The 22,020-nt window shown below is 38.9% G+C and overlaps 1 protein-coding gene across 4 annotated transcripts in view; it reads left to right on the top strand.

The window, feature by feature from the left end:
- Positions 1 to 20,380, top strand: part of CACNG5 (calcium voltage-gated channel auxiliary subunit gamma 5) — a 576,119-nt gene extending 555,739 nt beyond the window's left edge. For all 4 annotated transcript variants that reach the window (XM_044085101.1, XM_044085098.1, XM_044085099.1 and 1 more), the window contains exon 7: positions 18,266 to 20,380. In XM_044085101.1, the coding sequence (XP_043941036.1) occupies positions 18,266 to 18,523 (258 nt within the window). In that variant the 3' untranslated portion in view covers positions 18,524 to 20,380. The remainder of the gene's footprint in view (positions 1 to 18,265) is intronic.
- The last annotated feature ends 1,640 nt before the right edge of the window (positions 20,381 to 22,020 follow it).

The following is a 22,020-nucleotide window of genomic DNA, read 5'->3' as shown; positions in this document are numbered from 1 at the left end:
CAGTTGCATATATAGACAGAAAAAAAATGAATAAAATATCTCAGTAGAATTTTAATAAGTAGTAATTTGTAAGTAAAGTAGGATAGCAGTGATCCACACCCATCCCAGAACAGGAGACAAGGAAGACAATGAAAAATATGAAGGTAATATCGTCAAACTAAAATTGAAACAATAGCAGCATATCTATGAACAGACTGAATTATTGCACAGTTTGTATATTGCACTTTGCAGTCCTTCAGTGTGTATGTGAGCTACCTTAGTATTGCATTAGTTATTGCATATCCATAAAATAAAATAGGCTAGTTATGTAACAGACGTCATGGTTCGTTTTTCCCAAGAGTTCAACAGAACTCTTATGCTATGAATATGGCAGGTACTACAGGGTTGAGAAGAAAAGGGTAGTATGTTCATAGGTTCATAGGTTCATAGGTTGGTACTAGGCTATCCGAAGGCATTTTTAAGTCAGACAGAATGTGTTGGCTTTTGCCGCCCCCTTAGATTAGTTCCCTGTGCCTCTGTCCAGCTGAGCCACTGAAGTGATCCCCGAGGTAAACATTCTGTTTCCCATCCACTCGTCAAGGTTTCTTTTGAAGAGTGTTAGCGAGGAGTTCTGCCTAATGTATATTGGGATCTTGTTCCAAAGCATGGGAAGTCTCTAGGTCAGGAATCTATCCCTCCAGCACATCCTATTTATTGTTGTGGTGAGGTTTAGATCCCTAGAGCATGTGGCTCAAGCGGATAAGGTTTTCTTTAGGTGGAGCATGTCCATCAATTCTGGGTTGGACATGGTCTTGTATGTCAGGCAGAAATCACCTATGAGTAGGCGGTATGCAACCAAGTACAACTGAAGTTTATTCAGTCGAGCTGCATAGGGCATCTGTTTGAAGACAGTGATCCTCTTGGTGAGGTACTTCTGTAGTCTTTCCAGCTGTTGCAGGTGTCTTGTAAGGTACATCCCAAATGGGGCGTTGTACTCTATGATGTGTCTGATGAGTGATGAGTAGAGGGGCACAATGACCACTTTTGATCTGGATGCAAACCCTTTTGTTATTAGGTGGGCCACGTAGAAGGCATTTCCAACCACTTTGCCAATGTGATTATCAAAGGTGAGATTGCTATCTACTTTGGTCCCCAGATCCCTTATTACATCTTCCGTATTTAGGGGACTACCACCTATGTGGTAGTTTGTGGGGACTATGTTTTTTCCAAAGGGGATGACTATGCACTTTTTGGCATTTAGCTTGAGGCCATGATTTTGACACCAGGTATCCATCTCAGTGAGACCCTTTTGGAGGATGTCTGTGTCAGCCGGAGAGTCAATTATAGCCCCTAGTTTGCAGTCGTCTGTGAACTTGGTCGGCCATAGTACTCCTGTGCTTGCCTGTACCTCTGAGAATTATATGCCAAACAGGAGGGGTCCTAGGACTGAGCCCTGGGGAATGCCACTTGTAACCGGATTAGAGTTGGAAATAGCTCCCGCAACTCTCACCATGTGGGTTCTATCCATGAGCCAGTTGGCAACCCATCTTGTGATGTAGGGGTTTATGTTCAGGCTGGTGAGCTTGTCTATAATACCAGAATGGGGAATGGTGTCGAAGGTCTTAGTGAGGTCTAGGTAGGCTTTGTGTGCCACCTTTTCCTCATCTATAGCCACACACACACACACACACACACACACACACACACACACACACACACACACACACACACACAGTTGTACTGCCATAGTATATTTATACCATGGCTATGCCCCCCTTTCTTCTGTGACTCAAAGAAATGAGTATACTGAGAACATCTTAGCCCCATCAGTCAGTGCACCATACATTCTTATTGTGGTAGTATTTCCTTTTTACCCCTTTCAACTTTTAATGATTATGTGTGTGACAAAAGGAGGTACTGCCAGCACAGTTAGCTGGAATTTTGTAAATAATTATATGTCATTTGTGAATATGAAACTGATTCATACAAGATGCTGGTGTTACAAATGTATTAGAACTGTGTGTCGTGTATATCAAACTGATTTGTACAGGCACTTGTGCTGAAAGGGTATTTGAAAAGTGCCTGTGCCTGAAATATATTCATAGTGTGCCTTACTGGAGAGAACAAAAATGTACATGCACTGTTGTAACTGTTTGAATGTATATGTTTCAATAGAGGAAACTGGAGAGTTAACCTCAGTCCAGCACACTTTAGAAAAAATATCTGAAATTAAATCACTTTATTGGCTAGGTCATAAAGATGCTGTCTCACAGGTTTCTTGGCATCCAGAGACACAAAGCCTGTACTTGGAACCTTTCTGTATTGTCTTTGGTGTGAACTAATCACTAGTCTGAAAGCATAGAGGTATGCAATTGCTTTATGACTTCCAGCACCTGCCATAGATCTGAGCAAAAGCTCTCGTGTGTGTATTTTTACAGGTAGGTGCTAATTCCTGCCAGCTTCCAGTAAAGGGGGTTTTGCATGAGAACTAGAAGTCAGATGATCAGAAATTATGTCATATTGTAAGCTCTCCCACCAGTAATATTTTAGATATTATTTTGAAAAGTCTCTTAGTGAGACAGAGTATTCTGTATTCTGGCTTGGGCCTGACAACAACAAGGACCATTCACCACATAATCTGCATTGTTCTATTAAGTAAGTTATTAGGATATAATAATGATCTTAGATACAGTCATGAATACAGTGAAGCTTAGTTTAGATATTGTTTTTCTTTATTTGTCTGAGCCTGTCCTGCAGTGCTATTTTAAATATTTTCTGCAGTTTTGAATTCTGATGTCACTGTGAATGTATATTTAGTATTTTCTTGTTGTTTTATTATTTATTATTAAATATATCTAAACTGTTCATTGTGGTTGATCTTTGTAATGATATTTAAATTCTGGGAGTACTTGCATATTTATTTGGAGACACTGTGTGGGCCACTCCTAATAGCCTTGCTCTTGCTCAAACTACCATTTGTATTAGTATTAAGATTACACAGTAAAATTGGACACCCTTTGTTAAGGGCCTCAAAGTAGCTGGCGAGGGGTTTTGGTGGCAGTGGTAACTACCTTATAGTTTGGGCAGAAGGGGACATTGCTAGTAAACCTGTGCCAGCCTTTCCCAGGTGTGTGTGTGTGTGTGTGTGCGTGCGTGCGTGCGTGTGTGTGTGTGTGTGTGTGTGTGTGTGTGTGTGTGTGTGTGTGTGTGTATGTGTGTGTACGCATGTAAAACAAATCTCCAAGAGTGTGTGTGTGTGTGTGTGTGTGTGTGTGTGTGTGTGTGTGTGTGTGTGTGTGTGTGTGTGTCAGCTGCTTGGACAGGGACACGAAGCACTGGTTGGACAGAGAGAGTATTGGAGGACTTGGCTTAGAACCCTGGCTAAGGATTCACTCTATAGCTGTACCAGTGGGGAGTCTTACTGGGGATCTGGGAAAAGAGGGAGAAACCAGCCCCGGACTGACTGTGGTCTCTGTGTGCTCTTAAGGGAAATTGCACTTGATGCAGAAAGCTACATTTGGAAATACTGTGTGTGTATAGATTATCATCCCAGTGAACATCTCCCATAGGTGCCAATGGTGAGGATTGTGGCTCCTGGATTACTAGTCCTGTGATGGGTCATCACATATTTATTGATTGGCAGTGGTGGGATCACCACATCACATATTGGTAACAGTTGTGTGGTTATTAAACACCTGTACCCTGTAAACAGTGGTCACTAAAGAAAGTGTTTGTACTCTCAAGCAGCCACATGATAGACATTCAGAGTTTCATATCACAATAGTTTTATTTATTTTTTCTTAGCTTAGTTAGTCAGGGAGAGCAGGCAAGGCTATCATCAGAGGATTATGGCAAGCTGACAAAGAGCCACTTGGCTGACATGTGTAAAGCCAAATGACTGGTGCATGCCAACATGACTAAAGGAGAAATGACTGCAGTCATAGCCACAGCTGCATCACAGACCAGCAACCAGGAAGACAACCAGACTGGCCTTGGGGATACACAACTCTCAGAAAATGGACAGTTCAACTTTTTCTCACAGGACTTAAAATCCATCAGGAGTTAAAGAGACTTGAACTGGAGGCCAAACAGATGGAATTAGAATCAGCAGAGAGACTGAGACATCTGGAAGCTGAAGAGAATGAGAGGCAGAGGCAATATGAAAAGGAGATGCTAACTCTTCCCCAGGGTCATGGAGGTAATGAGGAAGTGAATAGCCAAACCCCAGAAGCAATAAATGTCAGTAAATTTCTTCCACAATTTGCAGAGGGTGATAATTTTGATAGTTTTATTCATATGTTTGAAAGGTTGTGTGAACAGTATAATGTGGTAAAAAGAAGTCCTGCTGACCGCAAAGCTGTGTTTCAACCATGAACCAAATGAAACGAACAAAAATGTATAACACAGCACCACAGCAAACCAATAAAAAGCAAATGGCAAAGAGCAGTATAAAATCCAGACTTTTATTAGAACACAGGTGAGCGCTTTTGCGATTAAATTGCTTCTTCAGACCATGCAGGCTTGAATGAATCAGTACCTCTTAAGCCAGTTCTGAAAGAAAGAAAGAAAGCTTTTTAGATAGGTATCTTGCTATGTGTGTCTTTATGCCAATAGCCCTCTATGGTTTCTATCTTAAAAGAAAGCTGTGCCTTTAAAATTTTTATGGCTATAGGTAGCTGCATGTTTTTTATTGGTAGATATTTAAATGATTGTATTTTAAATATCTAAGATGTTGCTGTTTTTTTGAATGGTCTTAAGAAGCTCACCTGTGTTCGAATAAAGGTCTGTTTGGATTTTGTACTGCTTTTTGCCATGTGCTTTTTATTGGTTTGATGTGGTGCTGTGTTCTACATTTCTGTTCATTTTGTAAGCAGTATAATGTTGACCATGGGCTTGGTGCCTGACCCCCTTACTCCATGGTAAAGCTGTAACTGCTGTTTCTAAATTGTCTGATATTTATTGTCTAATCTATAACCAAGTAAATAAATGTTTATTAGAGTGTGTTAACACCTGAAGCTGATAGAAAAAAAAAGTTTTGTAAGCATAGATGTAAGGCAGATGAAAATGTGTGTGATTATATTGCTGAGTTAAGCACCTATTTTCATAGGTGGGTCAGTGGGTGTCAGGTCACTACTTTTGATAGGGCTGGCAGACCTTTTGGTGAGGAAACAAGCCCTTAGCACTTTTCCTGAGGACATGAGAATCTGGTTGGCAGATGGGGAATGCAATACCACAGATGAGTTGGGGAGAAAAGGAGACCTATACCTAGCAAGCAGGGCATCACTGCACAGGAAAGGGATACCCAGTGCTGCCCATGAGTATAAGGGAACCCATGGTGAGCAGCCTAAACCACCCCAACTGAGTCTGGAGGTAAAAGGGGAAGCCACTAGTTCAGGTACACAGCCAGGATCATGGCTTAAATGTTTTAAATGTAATCAGTGGGGCCATGTAGCATATATATATATATCCATGGAGACAAGGTGGGTAACAAAAGGTAGGAGAGCCAGGAAGTGGGAATAACAGAATGTCAGTGGTAAGCTGTCTGGAGAAAACAAGGGTACCAAACGACCACAAGAGGTTATATCTTATCTTAGTAGATGGGAAATAGGCCACTGCTGAGAAAGACACAGCCTGTGACCTAACCATTGTAAAGCCTGAAATGTTTAAAGAGTAGCACTACTTGCTTAGGCAGTCTAATCCAGTCAGAGCTTTAGGGAGGGCCCCATTCCAAATATCTTTGGCTAGGGTTCACCTTGACTGGGAGGGTGGAAAAGGAAGTAAGCAAGTAGGTGTGTTTGAAAATATCCTTGCAGATGTCCTGATAGGGAATGATTTTGAAAATGCAGTACCTTGTGTGCATACAGTTACATGCAGTCAGACTTGAAGACAGGCATGTTGGTCTAATAGCCTGGGAGTGACCCAGACAGACCACACAATTGAAGCCAGGACTGGTGAGGTGGCTACTTCAGGGTGGGAGCTACTCTGTAGCAATGAGACTAAAGGTGAGTCACAGCTGCTGGTGGGTACTGATATTCCCTTGGACACAGTGACTGCAAGGACAGAGGTGAGTAGTAGCACCCAGGCTGACAGTGAGGCACTGCTGTCAGAGGATACTAGACTTCTTGTGGTAGGGGAGCTGGGAAGGGTTACAAAGAGAAAGTTGAGACAGGCTCAGCTCTCAGACCCAACAATAAAAGGCCTGAGGGAGGTAGCTAGTGAGGCACCTGATTTTCAATGGAAGGGGGAAACTGTATACTGGTACTAAGGGTTACTGTATAGCGACTGGACCACTGAGTGAGGGCTAGAGGGTGAAAGAATGCAACAGTTGGTAGTGCCACGGCCTACTGTCACTTCTAGCCATAGCCCATGATATTCCCTTTGCAGGTCATATGGGCATAAAGCAAACCTAGAGATGTATTATGCAGAACTTTTATTGGCTTGGGATTTCCAGAGATGTAACTAGGTACTGCAGGAACTGTTAGCAGTGCCAAAAGGTAGGCAAGGCAGGAGACAAGGTCAAAACTCCTTTGAGGCCTTTGCCTGTGATTCAGGAGCCATTTCAGAGGGTAGCTGTGGATATTGTGAGGCCTCTGAGTACCACAAAGTCAACAGGGAAAAAGTTTATCCTAGTGGTAGTAGATTATGCTAGCAGATACCCTGAGGCAGTGGCTCTATTTTTCATTGAGGCAGAAAAGGTGGCAAATGCTTCATTAGATATTTTCAGCAGGGTAGGTTTCCCAAAAGAAATACTGACTGACAGAGGTGCCAATTTCATGTCAGACCTGCTGACTTGTTTGTGGAAGCACTGTGGGGTGAAGCACATGAAGAGCACCCACTACCATTTGCAGACTAATGGTCTGGTTGAGAGGTTAAACTCTACACTAAAGACCATGCTACATGCACAGACCAGTTTAAGAAGGAGTGGGACAAATACTTGCCCCATCTATTTTCTTACAGAGCGGTACCCCAAGAATCCACAGGTTTTTCACCCTTTGAGTTGCTGTATGGGGATAGAGTGAGGGGACCTCTAGATTTGATTTGCGATGAGTGGGAGGGTGTGTGAATCCCACAAAGAGTCTGTTGTGGTATGTGTCCTAAACCTCAGGCCAAGGCTCAGAGAACTCATGGGCTTGGCCCAGGAGTACCTGGCAGAAGCCCAAAAGGAGAAAAAGGTCTGGTATGAAAGGAATGTTTGAGCTAGAAAGTACGCTGTAGGCAACAGGTTATGGTTCTCATTCCTGTCAGACACAGCAAGCTGCAGGCAGCTTGGGAGGGACCCTTCAAAGTGGTAAGGAAGGTCAGTGCTGTTAACTACATGTTAGAACTGGAGGCAGGGGCATAAACTGTGCCATTTGAATATGATGAAACCTTACCATGATAGGTGATGCTAACTACATGTTAGAACATGTTAGAACTGGAGGCAGGGGCACAAACTATACCATTTAAATATGATGAAACCTTTAACCAAAAATAACACAAATCACCAAATATACACCAATATACACACATTTATATAGAGATATAACACGGACTTATATGTATATATGTACTTATATATTACCATATACATATCTTCTGTTTTTATACAGTATTTCATACATACACACTTGTATTTATGTATTTATGTATCTATGTTTATACATTTTTATAATTATATATTCATATTTATATATTTATATATATATGTTTACATAGTGTATTTTTTATGGGACATAATTAATTTATACCATACACACTTATATAGTCTAATTTTAATTCTACATTTACATATACACACATATAATAACATCAATATATATATATATATATATATATATATATATATATATATATATATACATCTTTTATATTATTTAATACTATTTATATGCATAATTTTAACTTATAATGTAAGTCTTAGAGAATTGTTCTTGAGCCTCTGTTTGTTTATTTAATTTCATTATGAATTTATACAAATATATTAGTTTCATTATGAATCGATATATCAAAATTATTTATTATAAAAGCATTCATCAATTAACAACATTGAACGATGATTGTTTTTTTAGTTTTTAACATTGGTTATCCCAATATATTCAGGAGCACTACGCTAAGAAAAGGAATGTCTTTTTAAGTGTGATTAATTGTTATACTAGTTAATTAACTAATTAGATAAGCTGTTGGAGGGTATAAAAATGCAAATGTACAATGTTAATTAGATTCTGATGAAGTCTCCGTAAAGGAGACGAAAGCGCTTAATCTATGTGTTTTTGGTCTATGGATTCTGTTTTTGGATTTTAACATTAAACTGCAAAAATATTTCTCGTCTCGTTGATGGTATATATTGATGGTATATATACAAAGTGAAACAAGAATTGAAGAAGATTTAACAAGGGCAGCCTTAATAGTGCCGGAGCAGTGACTTATGATGAAACTTTGCCATGATAGGGAGGCCCTGGTGCTAAGTATTTGCAGTAAGAGGCAGGAAGAATATGGGGGGATCTATGGCTACAGGGAGTCAGCCAGCAAAGTTGCAAATCACTATGGTGGAGTCTAGGATTGTAGGCATATGATAGGACAGTGCAGCACCATACTGGGGTCAGCAATGCCAAGGCACTTGGCATCTCAAGACAGGGTACGGGGTAGTGTATTCCCAGATAGGCTCACCCTTTCAAGCAAGGTTTTTCAAAACTGACTTGAAAAACTAGCCTGAGTTTTCAGGGGGGAGTGGAATGTCACAAAAGGAAATATTGTCAGCCTAGCTATCTGAAGTTCTATAAATAATTATATGTCATTTGTGAATATTAACATGATTTATATAGAAGTGTAACAAAAGGGAGATATTGCCAGCACAGCTGTCTGGAAATTTGTAAATGGTTTTGTGTCATTTGTGAATATCAACATGATTCATATGCTTGTGTCACAAATGTATTAGAACTGTATGTCATATAAGATGTTTGTACAGACGTGTGCTGAAGAGATATGTTGTATAGTACTCAGCTTAAAGATGTATTCATAGTATACCCTACTGGAAAAGAACAGAAATGTATATAAACTATCATAACTGTGCAAATGTATATGTTTTAACAGTGGGAACTGGCACATAGAAGGTTAACTTGCAAAACTTCAGAAAAAATAGTTGAAATTAAATTATTTTATAACCACATAATAAAAGAGAAATTAACTTTCAGTTTCAGTGCAACAGGAGACATAAAGTATAGAACTAGAAATTTTTTGTATTGTCTTTAAATGTGGAGGAATATAAATTATTTTACGACTTCCACCATTTGCCAAAAGATCAACAGTATGTGTTTTCACAGGTAGATGCTAAAATCAATGGTTGTGAGCCTGGGAACTGATAGTCAGATGACAAGAAGTGATGTCATCCTGCAAGTATCACAGCAGCAATATTTGAGATGTTAATTTAAGAACTCCCAGAGAGGCTGTGCATTTTGTATTTTGTCTTTGACCTGGCAAGAACATCCACTCACCACATCTGCCTGCTTGTTGTCCTGTAAATAAGTTAACTAGTGTACAGTAATTTCTCTTAGATAAAGACAGGGATATAGTGAAGTATAGCTTAGATGTTTTCTTTGCTTATTTGAGACTGTCCTGCAATGTTATTTTAAATATTTCCTGTGATTTTGAACTCAAATGTAACTGTGATTGTTTACTGAGTATTTTCTTGTTCTTTTATTATTTATTAATTATATTTAAACCTTTCATTGTGACTGATATTTGTGAGACATATTTTAAGCTCTTAAAGTACTTGCATATCTATTTGGTGACACTGTGCAGGCCACTTTGAATAGCTTTGGTCTTAGTCAAACTACCATTTGTATTAACAGTAGCATTACACAGTAAGATTGGACACCCTTTTTAAGGGCCTTAAAGTAGCTGATAAGGAGTGGCTGGTGGCAGTCCAAACTACCTTATAGTCTGGGCAAAAGGGGGCATAGCTAGTAAATCTGTGCAAGCCTTTCCCAAGTGGATGTGTGTGCCTGTACATAAATGAAATATCAATGAGTGTGTGTGTTAGCTACTTGGGCAGGTACATGAAGCACTGGTTGGACAAAGAGGGTGCTGGAGGTCTTGGGTTGTCCACTCAGCAGAGATCTCAACTCTAGAGCTGTGCCAGTGGAGAGTCTTATTGGGGATCTGGAGAAACAGAGATAAACCAGACCCAGACGGACTGTGATCTGTGTGTTGCCAGTGGTGAGGATTGAGGCTACATGATTAATGGGCCAGTGGTGGGGTGTCACAACATAATGCGGGGTTATGATCGCTGACCTGTTCATAATTTTTTGCAGTGCATAGAGATTTATTTCTCCATGTACTACTAGTTAAAACAAAAATGGAAAACAAATGATAGATGTTTTGTTGGCAATCATAGCTTGTAAAGCACTTGGAGAGCACTATTAAATGGACAGCAATGTAAGTCATGGATATATTTAAAAAAAAAACTGAAAATAGATTGGAGGACTAGAAGGCAAAAACAAAGCTATTTTCAAGTTCTGCCATTGTGGTACGTTGTCTGGCACTGCCATTTGTGCAAGACTCAACCTTAACAGCTCCTTGGGGGTGGGCATAATAATTGTTAAGATCAGGTCTCACTCCACTCAGTTGTCTTTTTCTTAATCAACACACTTCATGCACAGCAATAATTCTGGTACAGAAATATGCAAATAACAAACTCCAGTTAAATGGAAGATAGTGGATTAGGAAGGAAATAATTGGAGAAAGGGAAGGGACAGGATAGGAAAACAGAAGGTCAGAATTATGTAGTTATAGGTTGCATGATATAAAGTGAAATAGGGAGATAGGAAACAGGAGGCAAGCTCAGGAGAGTGAATGAAGAAGGACTAACGTAGTAAAGGAAGTAAGTGAATGGTCCTGCAGAGAGAAATTTTTAAAGTATCATGTACAAGGACATCATCAGTTATTTTTTTAGAATTTGTTGAGAAAGGACTTACTGTTGCTATTATTCTATATATTTGGTGGAAATGGAGTTCCATAATTTGGCTATATAAACACAGTATAGTAAATCACCATATTTGTTATTTGATTTTGTTACTTTTAAGAGGTTATGATTCTGTAAACAGTGATGAGCAGTATTTTGTCTGTGGTCTTTAATAAATATAGTGACAGCAAATTATTCTCCCTTAGTCTGTTTAATTTGTTTATGGCAAAGCATGATGTATGAGTGATTAGTTGGATTTCAGACATTTGTGGTATATGTGACAATTTTGTTATAGGTAGGTTCCAATTTGTGTAAATAAGTTTTGGAAATGTTATTTAGAATGGAAGAGAAGTACAGTAGGATGCTGGGAGGAGTGTCTAGCTCTAGAACTGACATAGTTTGTGCATTTGCTAAAGATAATCTGTGATCAGTGATCACATCAAGCAGTTTAGCATGTAAACTATTCAATTGTGGTGTTGCATTTAGAGGTAATTGAGATTTCACCAGGACTGAATAAGAGCAACTTGGTTTTGTTGGGACTTAGTTGAAGGTGTGAATTTTTTAGCAACTCTTTTATGTGAAATTCTGTAGGTCATAGTGTGATGATGTGAGCAAGTTGGATGACCACATCAGGGTGGATTAATTGACATATTGGATTAATGAGGCATTGGGAATAGCATTGTGCATATCCCTGTGGAACACCTATATTGATGGGAAGAAAGGTAAAAGTTGTATGTGACCATTTCATTACCAAAAAACTGTTAAAGTGGTAGCTTATAAAGCAGTGTATTGCAATACTTTCTTTACTCAGTCTAGACAAATTTAAATGAGGACAGAACATTTGTTTGAAAAAGATAATGCTGCTTTAGTCAGTGCAGACACTCTTACCTCATGCTTTAAAAAGGACAACAGCTCAGAAAAAAAAGAGTGGTTGTAAAGAAATCATGTCAGCTACCAAAAACTTGCCACATCTTGCCTGACTACTACTAACACATGACTGTGGTGGACACACTAAGCAAGTAATCATGTGTATTTATTCAGAAAAAAATGCAGTAACAGTAAAACTTGCCATGTACCATCTCATATTAATGCATCCCCATTAGTGTACAAGGTGATAATAAAGTTATGGACTTTGAATAAAATTCAACATGCAAAAGTAGTGAGCACCCATTGGCGTGTGCATAGAGACATGCATATGCAGTACCTAAGTAAGCCTTCGTGGAGAGAGTTGCACCATACAATGGCACTATTTTAAGAAGATAGCCAACAAAGCATGAATAGATACCAGTTCAGGCTGTTATGTTTGAGCAACTGTGTGACTCGAGGCTGGGTGATTCAAACAAATGAGCGTAAGCTATCTGCAGCACAGAAGGGCATTTGGAGGTGGAGGAGTAACTGTAATGTGAAGTATGTTGTCCTGAAATGCTTAGCTGAATAATTCACCCTCATATAAAGTTAGGGATGCAGGACAGACAAGAAAGAAAATGGTTTCTGAAAATATTCTGACAAGCCACATACTTTGGAAAAGTAAGTATGTGTACAGTTTAGTCCAAGGCATGTGTTATATGCACTATTTAATGAAATGTGGCTTTGCAAATGTTTGGATGAGTATACATGATTGACACACTTCTTCAGTACCGTTGCTCACCTCAGGATGCAAAGTGTGCCTAGAACCTAAAGACTGTTCTTATGCAGGAGTAAAATAATTAAATGATGAGTCATTAGTGTCGCTGCATAGCTATGCATGCACCTGTGAGTAGAGTTTACATATAATACCCCAGTATATATTTATGTCTATATCTGTAATTATATCTCTGTATACATCTGCATATCTAGCTATAAATTCAAAGACTCAAGGATTCAAAGAAAACTTTATTCTCATTTAAGAAACCCTAGTGCAACCTAAATTAAATGTTTGGTATCAGCTCGTCATCAGAGTACAGAGGCAACTTAAGTATGAAAAGGAAATATGTATACACAACTATTCTAATGACTAATATACATACAAAATACTCCTTCTAACCTATTTCAAGCCAGGTAAAACTACCCATACATATAAACCTAAACATATGAACAAATAATACTGTAAACAGAAAAAGAGAATAAAAGACAGTTTGTTAATATTGCAGGAGGAGTTATTGCAATTGCACTTTTTAGAGAAAGATATTGCACTTCTGTAAGAATATATTAACTATACTGAATTAAATATTGTATCACTTCCAGTAAAATATTACTAGTGAGATCACGTTTGAAGGTAGGAGACGTCCAAGTTGATGTCAGAGTTTATCAGCCTTATTACTGATGGATGGAAATTGTTCAACAGCCTGGAGGTCCTACAGCAGATGCTGTGGTACTTCTTGCCAGATGAAAGTCTAGCAAACAAGCCAAATGCTGGATGTGATGTCTCTCTAAGTATTTTGTATGCCCACTTCATGTTTATTCTTGTAAAAAGTCGTGCATGGTTGGAAGATTTGTGCCTATTATCTTCTCAGCAATCCTCACCACTCTTTGACGCTTCTTCCTCTGCCGTAGTACTATTTCCATACCACACAGTAAAGTTTCAAGCGAGAATACTTTCAAAAGCTCCTTTATAGAAAGTGGATAGAGCATTCAGAGGAAGCTTTGCTCTTTTGAGCCTTTTCAGGAAGTGCAGACATTGGTAAGCTTTTTTAATTATTTGGCCTGTGTTCACAGACCAAGAGAGGTCTTCTGAGATGTGTACACCCAGGAACTTTGTAGACTGAACTCTCTCTACCACCTCACCATTGATCTCAAGTGGCAAGTGAATGGCTGGCCTTTTTCTGAAGTCAATAATAATTTCTTTAGTTTTGTTGACATTCAGATCCAAGTTGTTATTTTTGCACCATTTGATGAGAGGGCTGACTTCATTCCTGTATTCCCTATCATCATCATCCCTTATGAGACCCACTACAGTGGTATTGTCTGCAAATTTGATGATGTGGTTATTGGCAAATTTTGCAGAGCAGTAGTGGATAAGGATGGTGAATAACAGATGACTAAGTACACACCCTTGAGACACACCACTTTTGAGTGTAATGATACCTGATGTGTTGTTAGCAGCACATGTCTTGTGTGGTCTTCCAATCAAGTTGCAGAAGCTCTTGTTGATGCCAAGGTTAATTAATTTGCCTATAAGTTGCAACGGAACCTCTGTGTTGAATGCCAAGCTAAAGTCAATCAACAACAGCCTGACATAGTTGTTCCTCTCTTTAACATGTTCTGGAGTGAGGTGCAGGGCTACCAAAATGGCATCCACAATGGATCTGTTCAGTCAATAGGCAAACTGTAGAGGGTCAAAGCTTGGTGGCATAGCTTCTGACAGATGCTTTTTTACTATCATTTCAAAGCATTTCATGACATTTGAGGTTAGTGCCACCAGTCTGGAGTCATTTAAACAAGTTGGATTTACTTTTTTCTGCAGCAGGATTATATTAGTTACCCTGAAGAGTACTGGCAATCGTTCAAGAACCAGAGAGGTATTGAAAATATCTGTAAGGATTAGGTACAACTGGTCTGCGCATTCCCTTAATACCTAGCCCAGAATGTTATCAGGGCCTGCCGCCTTCCTGGGGTTCATTTTCTTAAGCTGGCTTCTCAGTTCTCCAGGGTTAAGTTTGAGAACTGTCTCATTCTGACCAGTGGGTAGCTCTGTAGCCTCCAGGTTGTTCTTCTCCTCAAATCTGCCATAGAATGAGTTCAGCCTGTCAAGAAATTCTGTGCTGTCATAACATTGAAATGGCTTGATCTTGTAGTCAGTTAGCTGCTGAATGCCTTGCCAAAGGTTCCTGGTATCCCTCATGTCCTCTAAGCAACTTTGTACCTTTCTTCCATACTCCTTCTTGGCTTCTTTGATGCCCATTTTTAGGTTAGCCTTGCTTTACTTAGACCCACCTTGTCCTTGGCCCTGAATGCCTCATTCCTTGCCTTCAGAAGCTCATACACTCTGCTGGTTAGCCGAGATTTTTGATTGGCTCTGGTTGTAATCTTCTTCATTGTAGAGATGTTCATCATGCATTTTGAAATATATGCCTTTGTAGTGTCTGCATATTCATCTATGTTCACATGCTGATTGAAAGTGGATGCTTCTCTGAAGATGTCCCAGCAGGTATTATCAAAACAGTCCCTGAGACTTTTCATTGCCCCTTCATTCCAGACCCTGATGAGTTTCTCAGTGGGATTTTTTTATGATCAGCAGAGGTTTGTAAGCAGGTATTAATCTTATTGAAAAATTATCAGAGCTACCCAAATGTGGCTGCTGCACTGCTTTGTATGCACCCTTTATGTTGGTGTAAACCTTGTCAAGGGTATCTGCTCCTCTTGTTGGAAAGTCCACAAATTGATGGTAATAGGGTGTCAGCCATCTGAGATCTGCTTTATTGAAGTCCCCAGCTGTCACATATGGACAGTTGGGATTTTTACTTTGCAGCTCACAAATGGAATTGTGCAGTATGCTAAGTGCCTCAGAAGTATTAGTACTGGGTGGTATATACACAGCTGCTACATAGGCTCCATTAAGCTCTCTGGGTACATAGAAAGGTCTGCATTTTACTGTCAAGAATTCTACATTTTCAGAGCATCACACTGGTTTCATGCCAGGAAAGAGCACTACAGATGCGATGTATGCTAAGTGCCTCAGAAGTATTAGTACTGGGTGGTATATACACAGCTGTTACATAGACTCCATTAAGCTCTTTGGGTACATAGAAAGGTCTGCATTTTACTGTCAAGAATTCTACATTTTCAGAGCATCACACTGGTTTCATGCTGGGAAAGAGCACTACAGATGCGATGTTTACTCTGAAAGTGTTGATGGAGAAATATAGAGAAGGTCAGAAGGAGTTGCATTGTGTCTTTGTTGACTTGGAGAAAGCATGTGATAGGATGCCTAGAGAGGAGTTGTGGTATTGTATGAGGAAGTCAGTAGTGGCAGAGAAGTATGTAAGAGTGGTACAGGATATGTACGAGGGTAGTGTGACAGTGGTGAAGTCTGCAGTGGGAGTGACAGATCCGTTTAAGGTGGAGGTGGGATTACATCAAGGATCAGCTCTGAGCCTTTTCTTATTTGCAATGGGGATGGACATGTTGGCAGACGAGATCAGACAGGAGTCCCCATGGACTATGATGTTTGCAGATGACATTGTGATCTGTAGTGAGAGTAGGAACCAGGCTGAGGATACCTTGGAGAGATGGAGATATGTTCTAGAGAGGAGAGGAATGAAGGTCAGCAGGACTAAGACAGAATATGTCTGTGTGAATGAAAGGGAGGATAGAAGAATGGTGAGGATACAGGGAGTAAAGCTGGTGAAGGTGGATGAGTTTAAGTACTTGGGATCAACAGTTCAGAATAATGGTGAGTGTGGAAGAGAGGTGAAGAAGAGAGTACAGGCAGGGTGGAATGGGTGGAGAAGAGTGTCAGGAGTGATTTGTGACAGACGGGTACCAGTAAGAGTGAAAGGGAAGGTCTACAAGAGGGTAGTGAGACCAGCTATGTTGTAAGGGGTTGGAGATGGTGGCATTGACAAAAAGGCAGGAGTCAGAGCTGGAAGTGGCAGAGTTAAAGATGTTAAGATTTGCACTGGGTGTGACAAGGATGGACAGGATTAGGAATCAATATATTAGAGGGTCAGCTCAGGTTGGATGGTTTGGAGACAAAGTGAGAGAGGCAAGATTGCGTTGGTTTGGACATGTGCTGAGGAGGGATGATGGGTATATTGGGAGAAGGATGATAAGGATGGAGCTGCCAGGTAAGAGGAAAAGAGGAAGGCCTAAGATAAGGTTTATGGACGTGGTGAGAGAGGACATGCAGGTGGTTGGTGTGACAGAGCAATATGCAGAGGACAAGAAGAAATGGAAACAGATGATCTGCTGTGGCGACCCCTAACAGGAACAGCCAAAAGAGAAGAAGAAGACACTTGTATAATCTCACAGCTCATACACCAATTTTCATTTACATAGATGCACAACCTACTTCCCTTAGCTTTTCCACATAGAGCTTGGTTTCTATCAGCTCTAAACAAAGTGAAAACCTCCACGTTGACAGCAGTGTCACTGATATTGTTATGCAGCCATGTTTCTGTAAATATTAGCAGACAGGTATTTCTCACATTGTTTGTAGTGGCGAGCTCAAGTCTAAGAAAGTCCATCTTGTTGTCAGTTGAGCTCATATTGGCTAACAGATTTGAAGGTAATGCAGGCCTGTGAGCATTTGTTTTCAGCTTGGCAGCAATTCCAGCTCTGCAGCCTCTTTTTTCTGATTCTCTTCCTTTTAGCCCTCATCTGGATTGATCCAAAGCCTTCTGCTGCTTGATTCAGGTACTTTACAGCCTGTTTGGATAAAATGCAAAGCTCCAGTAGTTTCGTAAGTGAAGTAGCCCCCAGACATTCCCCAGACAGCAGGAAATTCAGCCAGCATGTCTGCACTGCAAAACATTTGATTTCCAGTAACTTTCTTCTGCTGTAAGTTATTGTAGCCACTTTTAAAAGTCTGGAAAATGATTTTCTCCATTTTTGTGAGAAAAAGAAGACAGATTGAGCATTACTCTGTGATGAGCTGCCTCCCTGGGTGCTGACTTTTTTTTTTTTTTTTACAATGTGTTTTGGTTTGAGTATGCAAGAGAAAGACTGTGTGTGCACACGTGTGTGTTGTGTGTGTGTGTGTGTGTGTGTGTGTACACAAATACAAATACAGAGAAGAAAAACTATTATTTATTAGTAGCAGCAAATGTGAGTGCAGATAGAGGGAAAAATGGAGGGAAATCCTCAAAATTCCTGATTTCTTAGCTGCCATTGAAAATGTTGAATACCCAGACAAGCAAGAAACAAAAACTGAGAGCCAGAATGCCTTACATCCTTGTGTACAAGTTTCAGCATAACTTAATGGTTCAGGATATTTTTCAGTGTGGTTTTATCAGTAAATAAACAGTTAAAAAAATCAGAAAAGGTTATTAAATGGAAATGGGTCTATCTGTAAAATATATCTGGAACAAAACTGTGTGTGTGTGTGTGTGTGTGTGTGTGTGTGTGTGTGCGCGCGTCTGTGTGTGTGTGTGTCTGTGTGTGTGTGTCTGTGTGTGTCTGTGTATGCGCACGTGCATGCATGCGTGTGTGTGTGTGTGTGTGTGTGTGTGTGTGTGTGTGTGTGTGTGTGTGTGTGTGTGTGTGTGTGTGTGTGTGCCTGTCTGTATGTACGTAATATGATGGTGTAGTTGCAATTAAATTTGAAAGAATAAGTGATATAAGGACCATTTCAAGAACAGAAGTTTGTTTTATGTATGATATTCTAAAAAAATATCTAATATAAACTCATACATTTATGTTTTGATTCAGAGTGCAGGTGTGATGTCAGTTTATCTTTTCATGAAGAGATACACAGCAGAAGAAATATACAGACCTCATCCTGGCTTCTACCGCCCTCGGCTTAGCAACTGCTCTGACTATTCTGGCCAATTCTTACACCCAGATGCCTGGGCTCGTGGTCGCAGCCCCTCGGATATCTCCAGTGACACTTCCTTGCAGATGAACACCAATTACCCAGCCTTGTTGAAGTGCCCGGATTATGATCAGATGTCATCATCTCCTTGTTGAATATGGTCACTTTAATGCATGGTGGAAAATAACAACTATATCCAGAATTTTAAATGCAACATATAGTTTACAGTTCATAGGACTGTAATCTAATGGAGAGCCATACAGTATGATGTCTATTAAAAATGATCAGTTTTAATAAACAGTATTGGTGTTTTTCAAATGTAACAAACAGATGTTATTTGAAACACCACTATTCTACAGCTTTAGATTTAAGAGGTAAACCTTGTATATGATGAAATGCTTTCAGAAATTATTTCATTCTGGTAGGAGTATAAGCTCTGTGGTGACCTTTCATTTAAAGCAGTAAAACATATTTATTGTAATATGACATTTGCAAGCAAATGTCTTACAAAGGCAGTGCATTAAATTAATATGTATATAGTTAATTAAATGGAAATACTATCATATTGTGTGTAGCTAGTGTCTGGTAAATTAGGAGAGATGAATGAATGAAGATTGTCCTTAGCATTCCTATCAGTTCTCATGTAAAGCCTCTGACACTGCAAATTCTTTCCTTATGCATTCATTCTCTTTCTTGTGTTATCTTACTAAATTATAAGTCATGTACGCTTGAACTAATTTTGATTGTTAAACACTTCTGGTGTAAGAAATGTTTACTTGCAGTACTCTGATACTGAGCATGATGGAATTTTAACTTGCAGCCATTATTTGAGGATTACATTAAAATTAGGGCTCATGGTTTTGATTTCATTGATTAGTTCTAGGTTAATTGCCTTTGTGGTCCATTTTAAGCCTAGCCAAACCTGCTGTGTGAAAAATCAAAATCTGCACCTTGTGTTTGTAAGGAAAAAACCTTAACCATTATGCCAACATCCTGTTTGTTAAAGAAATTCCCTGCACTGTACTATACTATTTTATGATGGAACTCTTTGAAATATTTGTTTGCTATCATTTCTCTTAAAGTGCTATACTGGTCATTTATGCATATTTCAGGCTATTTCAAGAAGTTTTAAAACGCATTACACTTACATAATGCATTCTTCTAAGAAAATTGTCAGACACAATGAAATACATCTTACGTATTAGGTCTGCTTGCTACAATTTTTTGTAAAGCATTTTAGATAGATTTTACATTCTCAGCGGAGTATGTAAGTCATGCCCCTGCTGAGAAGACATCAAGAGAAAACACATTGCAAAACTGCCCCTGTAAAAAGTATGTACTACAGAAAATCATTCTTGCCATAGTTTTGATTAAAATATGTTTGGATTATAGAATGAAATATGAGTCAGAGTATAGCTAAACATGCTAATTCACTGTTTGGATGGACACTTTTATACAATTTGCTTTGTGTAATTGCTATCATGAGCACATTTTTTTGTAAAAGACTGATACACACACATTTAATTGTCATGGTAATTTTAATTTTGTTTATTCTTTTTAATTATTTAAGACACCTGTAAAAAACAGCTGAAGGTATCATATTCATACTTAATGTTTTGGATTAGTGAACAATCTGTTTTAGATTGCAAGCCTATAAAGAGAATAGATTTACAATATTAATATACTTATCACCATCACAGATGAACATTCAGCTGTTATTTAAAACATCACCAGCATACATCAGGTTCATGAAAATATGTGTGACTTTAAAAAAATAGAAAAGCAGTATTAAAAAGCATTCTTTTTGGGAAGTGGTGGGAATTTGCCAGTGTTTGTTTAAATTAAACATCTACATATTTTTACATTGTAATGTCTTCTACAATAGCAATATTAGAACCTCATATTATTTGTTTATTAATTTGTATGTATGCTTTGTATTTGCATTAATTCATAATAAAGATATAATCCCAGGTCACTTTTTACTCAGCTCCTTGGGCTCATGTTTAAGCATGCAGGATGTATGTCTACCTCTGTATATTACATGCCAAGTGGTTATTCTCACATATATGTGCTATTCAGTAGCAGGGTACTATTGTAATCTTTTAAGTTTTTTTTTCTGTCTACACTAAACAATGACATGGAAGATTTTAAAGCTTTGACAGATTTTCAGTAATGTATCAAAATGGCAATAACACAAGGCTAATTTAAGAAAATATGTTATATATTGTAACTGAATGTTAAGTTTTATTTTCTACAGATAATTATTTCTGCAGCAAACTACTCACTTGGCTAACTTGTAGGTCGTCTTCCTATAGATCTTGAACTCTAAGTGCCCAAGACTACTGTTATGGACAAATCATATCATGGTCTGAAGTAACTACATTATTATCTGAAAATATATTACTTCTATTACTATTTGATATACTATCATATGTCTTTCTTAAAATAGCAGCATATATACTTAAATGCAAATATATCTAAAATTATCTGTAAACAAACATGCAGCAGATACAGCTTAAGGCAGAAATACTTGTGTCAGAGCAGAACTAAATGAAAGTGATGCATTGCCGAACTGCAGTCAACTATAAGGGACAGTAAATGGTGTTGACATTTCACATACCCCTTTATAAAGTCATGTCTACAAGAAAAAGGGTAATTAATGTATCCTTTACACATATGAGTGTTTGAATTTTTTGCTCTTAACAATGATCCTAGTAACTGGAATTCTGTATATTATGTATATTCTTGTGCATTTCATACAAATGGATTTCTAACCATGTGCATTAGCATGTAGACTACTGAAGTGTTTGAAAGATTCTGTGATAAAGATGATATAGTAGAACTTCTTCAGTTTTGAGCTGTATTTGTGGTCGGGTCTATATTATATTAGCGAACACACTGAATTGCGAATGCTATATAATCAACCCACAATTAGGGTTGCTTCCCCTCCATTTTTTTCCGGACTATCCAGAAATCAAACTGATTCTCCAGTAGTCTGGAAAACACTGTACAAACTCCGGTATTCTGTTTCTAAAAGGAACCAGACTATCCGAGTTTGTAAATCGGCTGATTTACTATGCTTTTTTACAGAAAAGCATAGTAAATCAGCTGAAAGCAGGTAGCAGAAATGGAAAAAGAGGGCATCCCATGCCAGGTGATGTCATTGTGGTGTCACAAAATGGGTGGAATGTGGGTGGGAGAGGGGTGGGATGGGTGGGGTTATTGCTGACGCGGGGTGTGTGGCTTTACTCAGGTTTAGCCACAACAAAAGGTGGCAACCCTACCCACAATCCCTGAAAACCCAAAATGTCGAACACATGAATCAGCAATTTTTTTTTCCCAGGGAAAAAATTGCTGATCCGAAAAAAAAAAAAAAAAGAAAATATAAACACAAAATAAAGTGGGGGGCTTTGCCCCCCAACCCCTACTTAAATATACCAACTCCGAGATCACACCTCTGTGGAGGAAATGGCAAAGTCCTGAAAACAAAGGCCAGGCCATTCCAAAGACATGCATCTGGAGCATTTCTCCCCGGGCCTCCGCTGAAAACAGGCTCTGTGGAACCTAGTCGGACATTCCCGGTCAACAAATGTTAAATAAATAAATAAAATAAATAAATAAATAAATAAATGAAAACGGCCCACTGATTTTT

The sequence above is a fragment of the Protopterus annectens genome, chromosome 10.part0, assembly GCF_019279795.1.
Source record: "Protopterus annectens isolate FY-2018-M chromosome 10.part0, PAN1.0, whole genome shotgun sequence".
NCBI classification, from domain to species: domain Eukaryota; kingdom Metazoa; phylum Chordata; order Ceratodontiformes; family Protopteridae; genus Protopterus; species Protopterus annectens.
The sequence above is the reverse complement of the archived record's forward strand: the minus strand, read 5'-3'. Positions and strand labels throughout refer to the sequence as shown.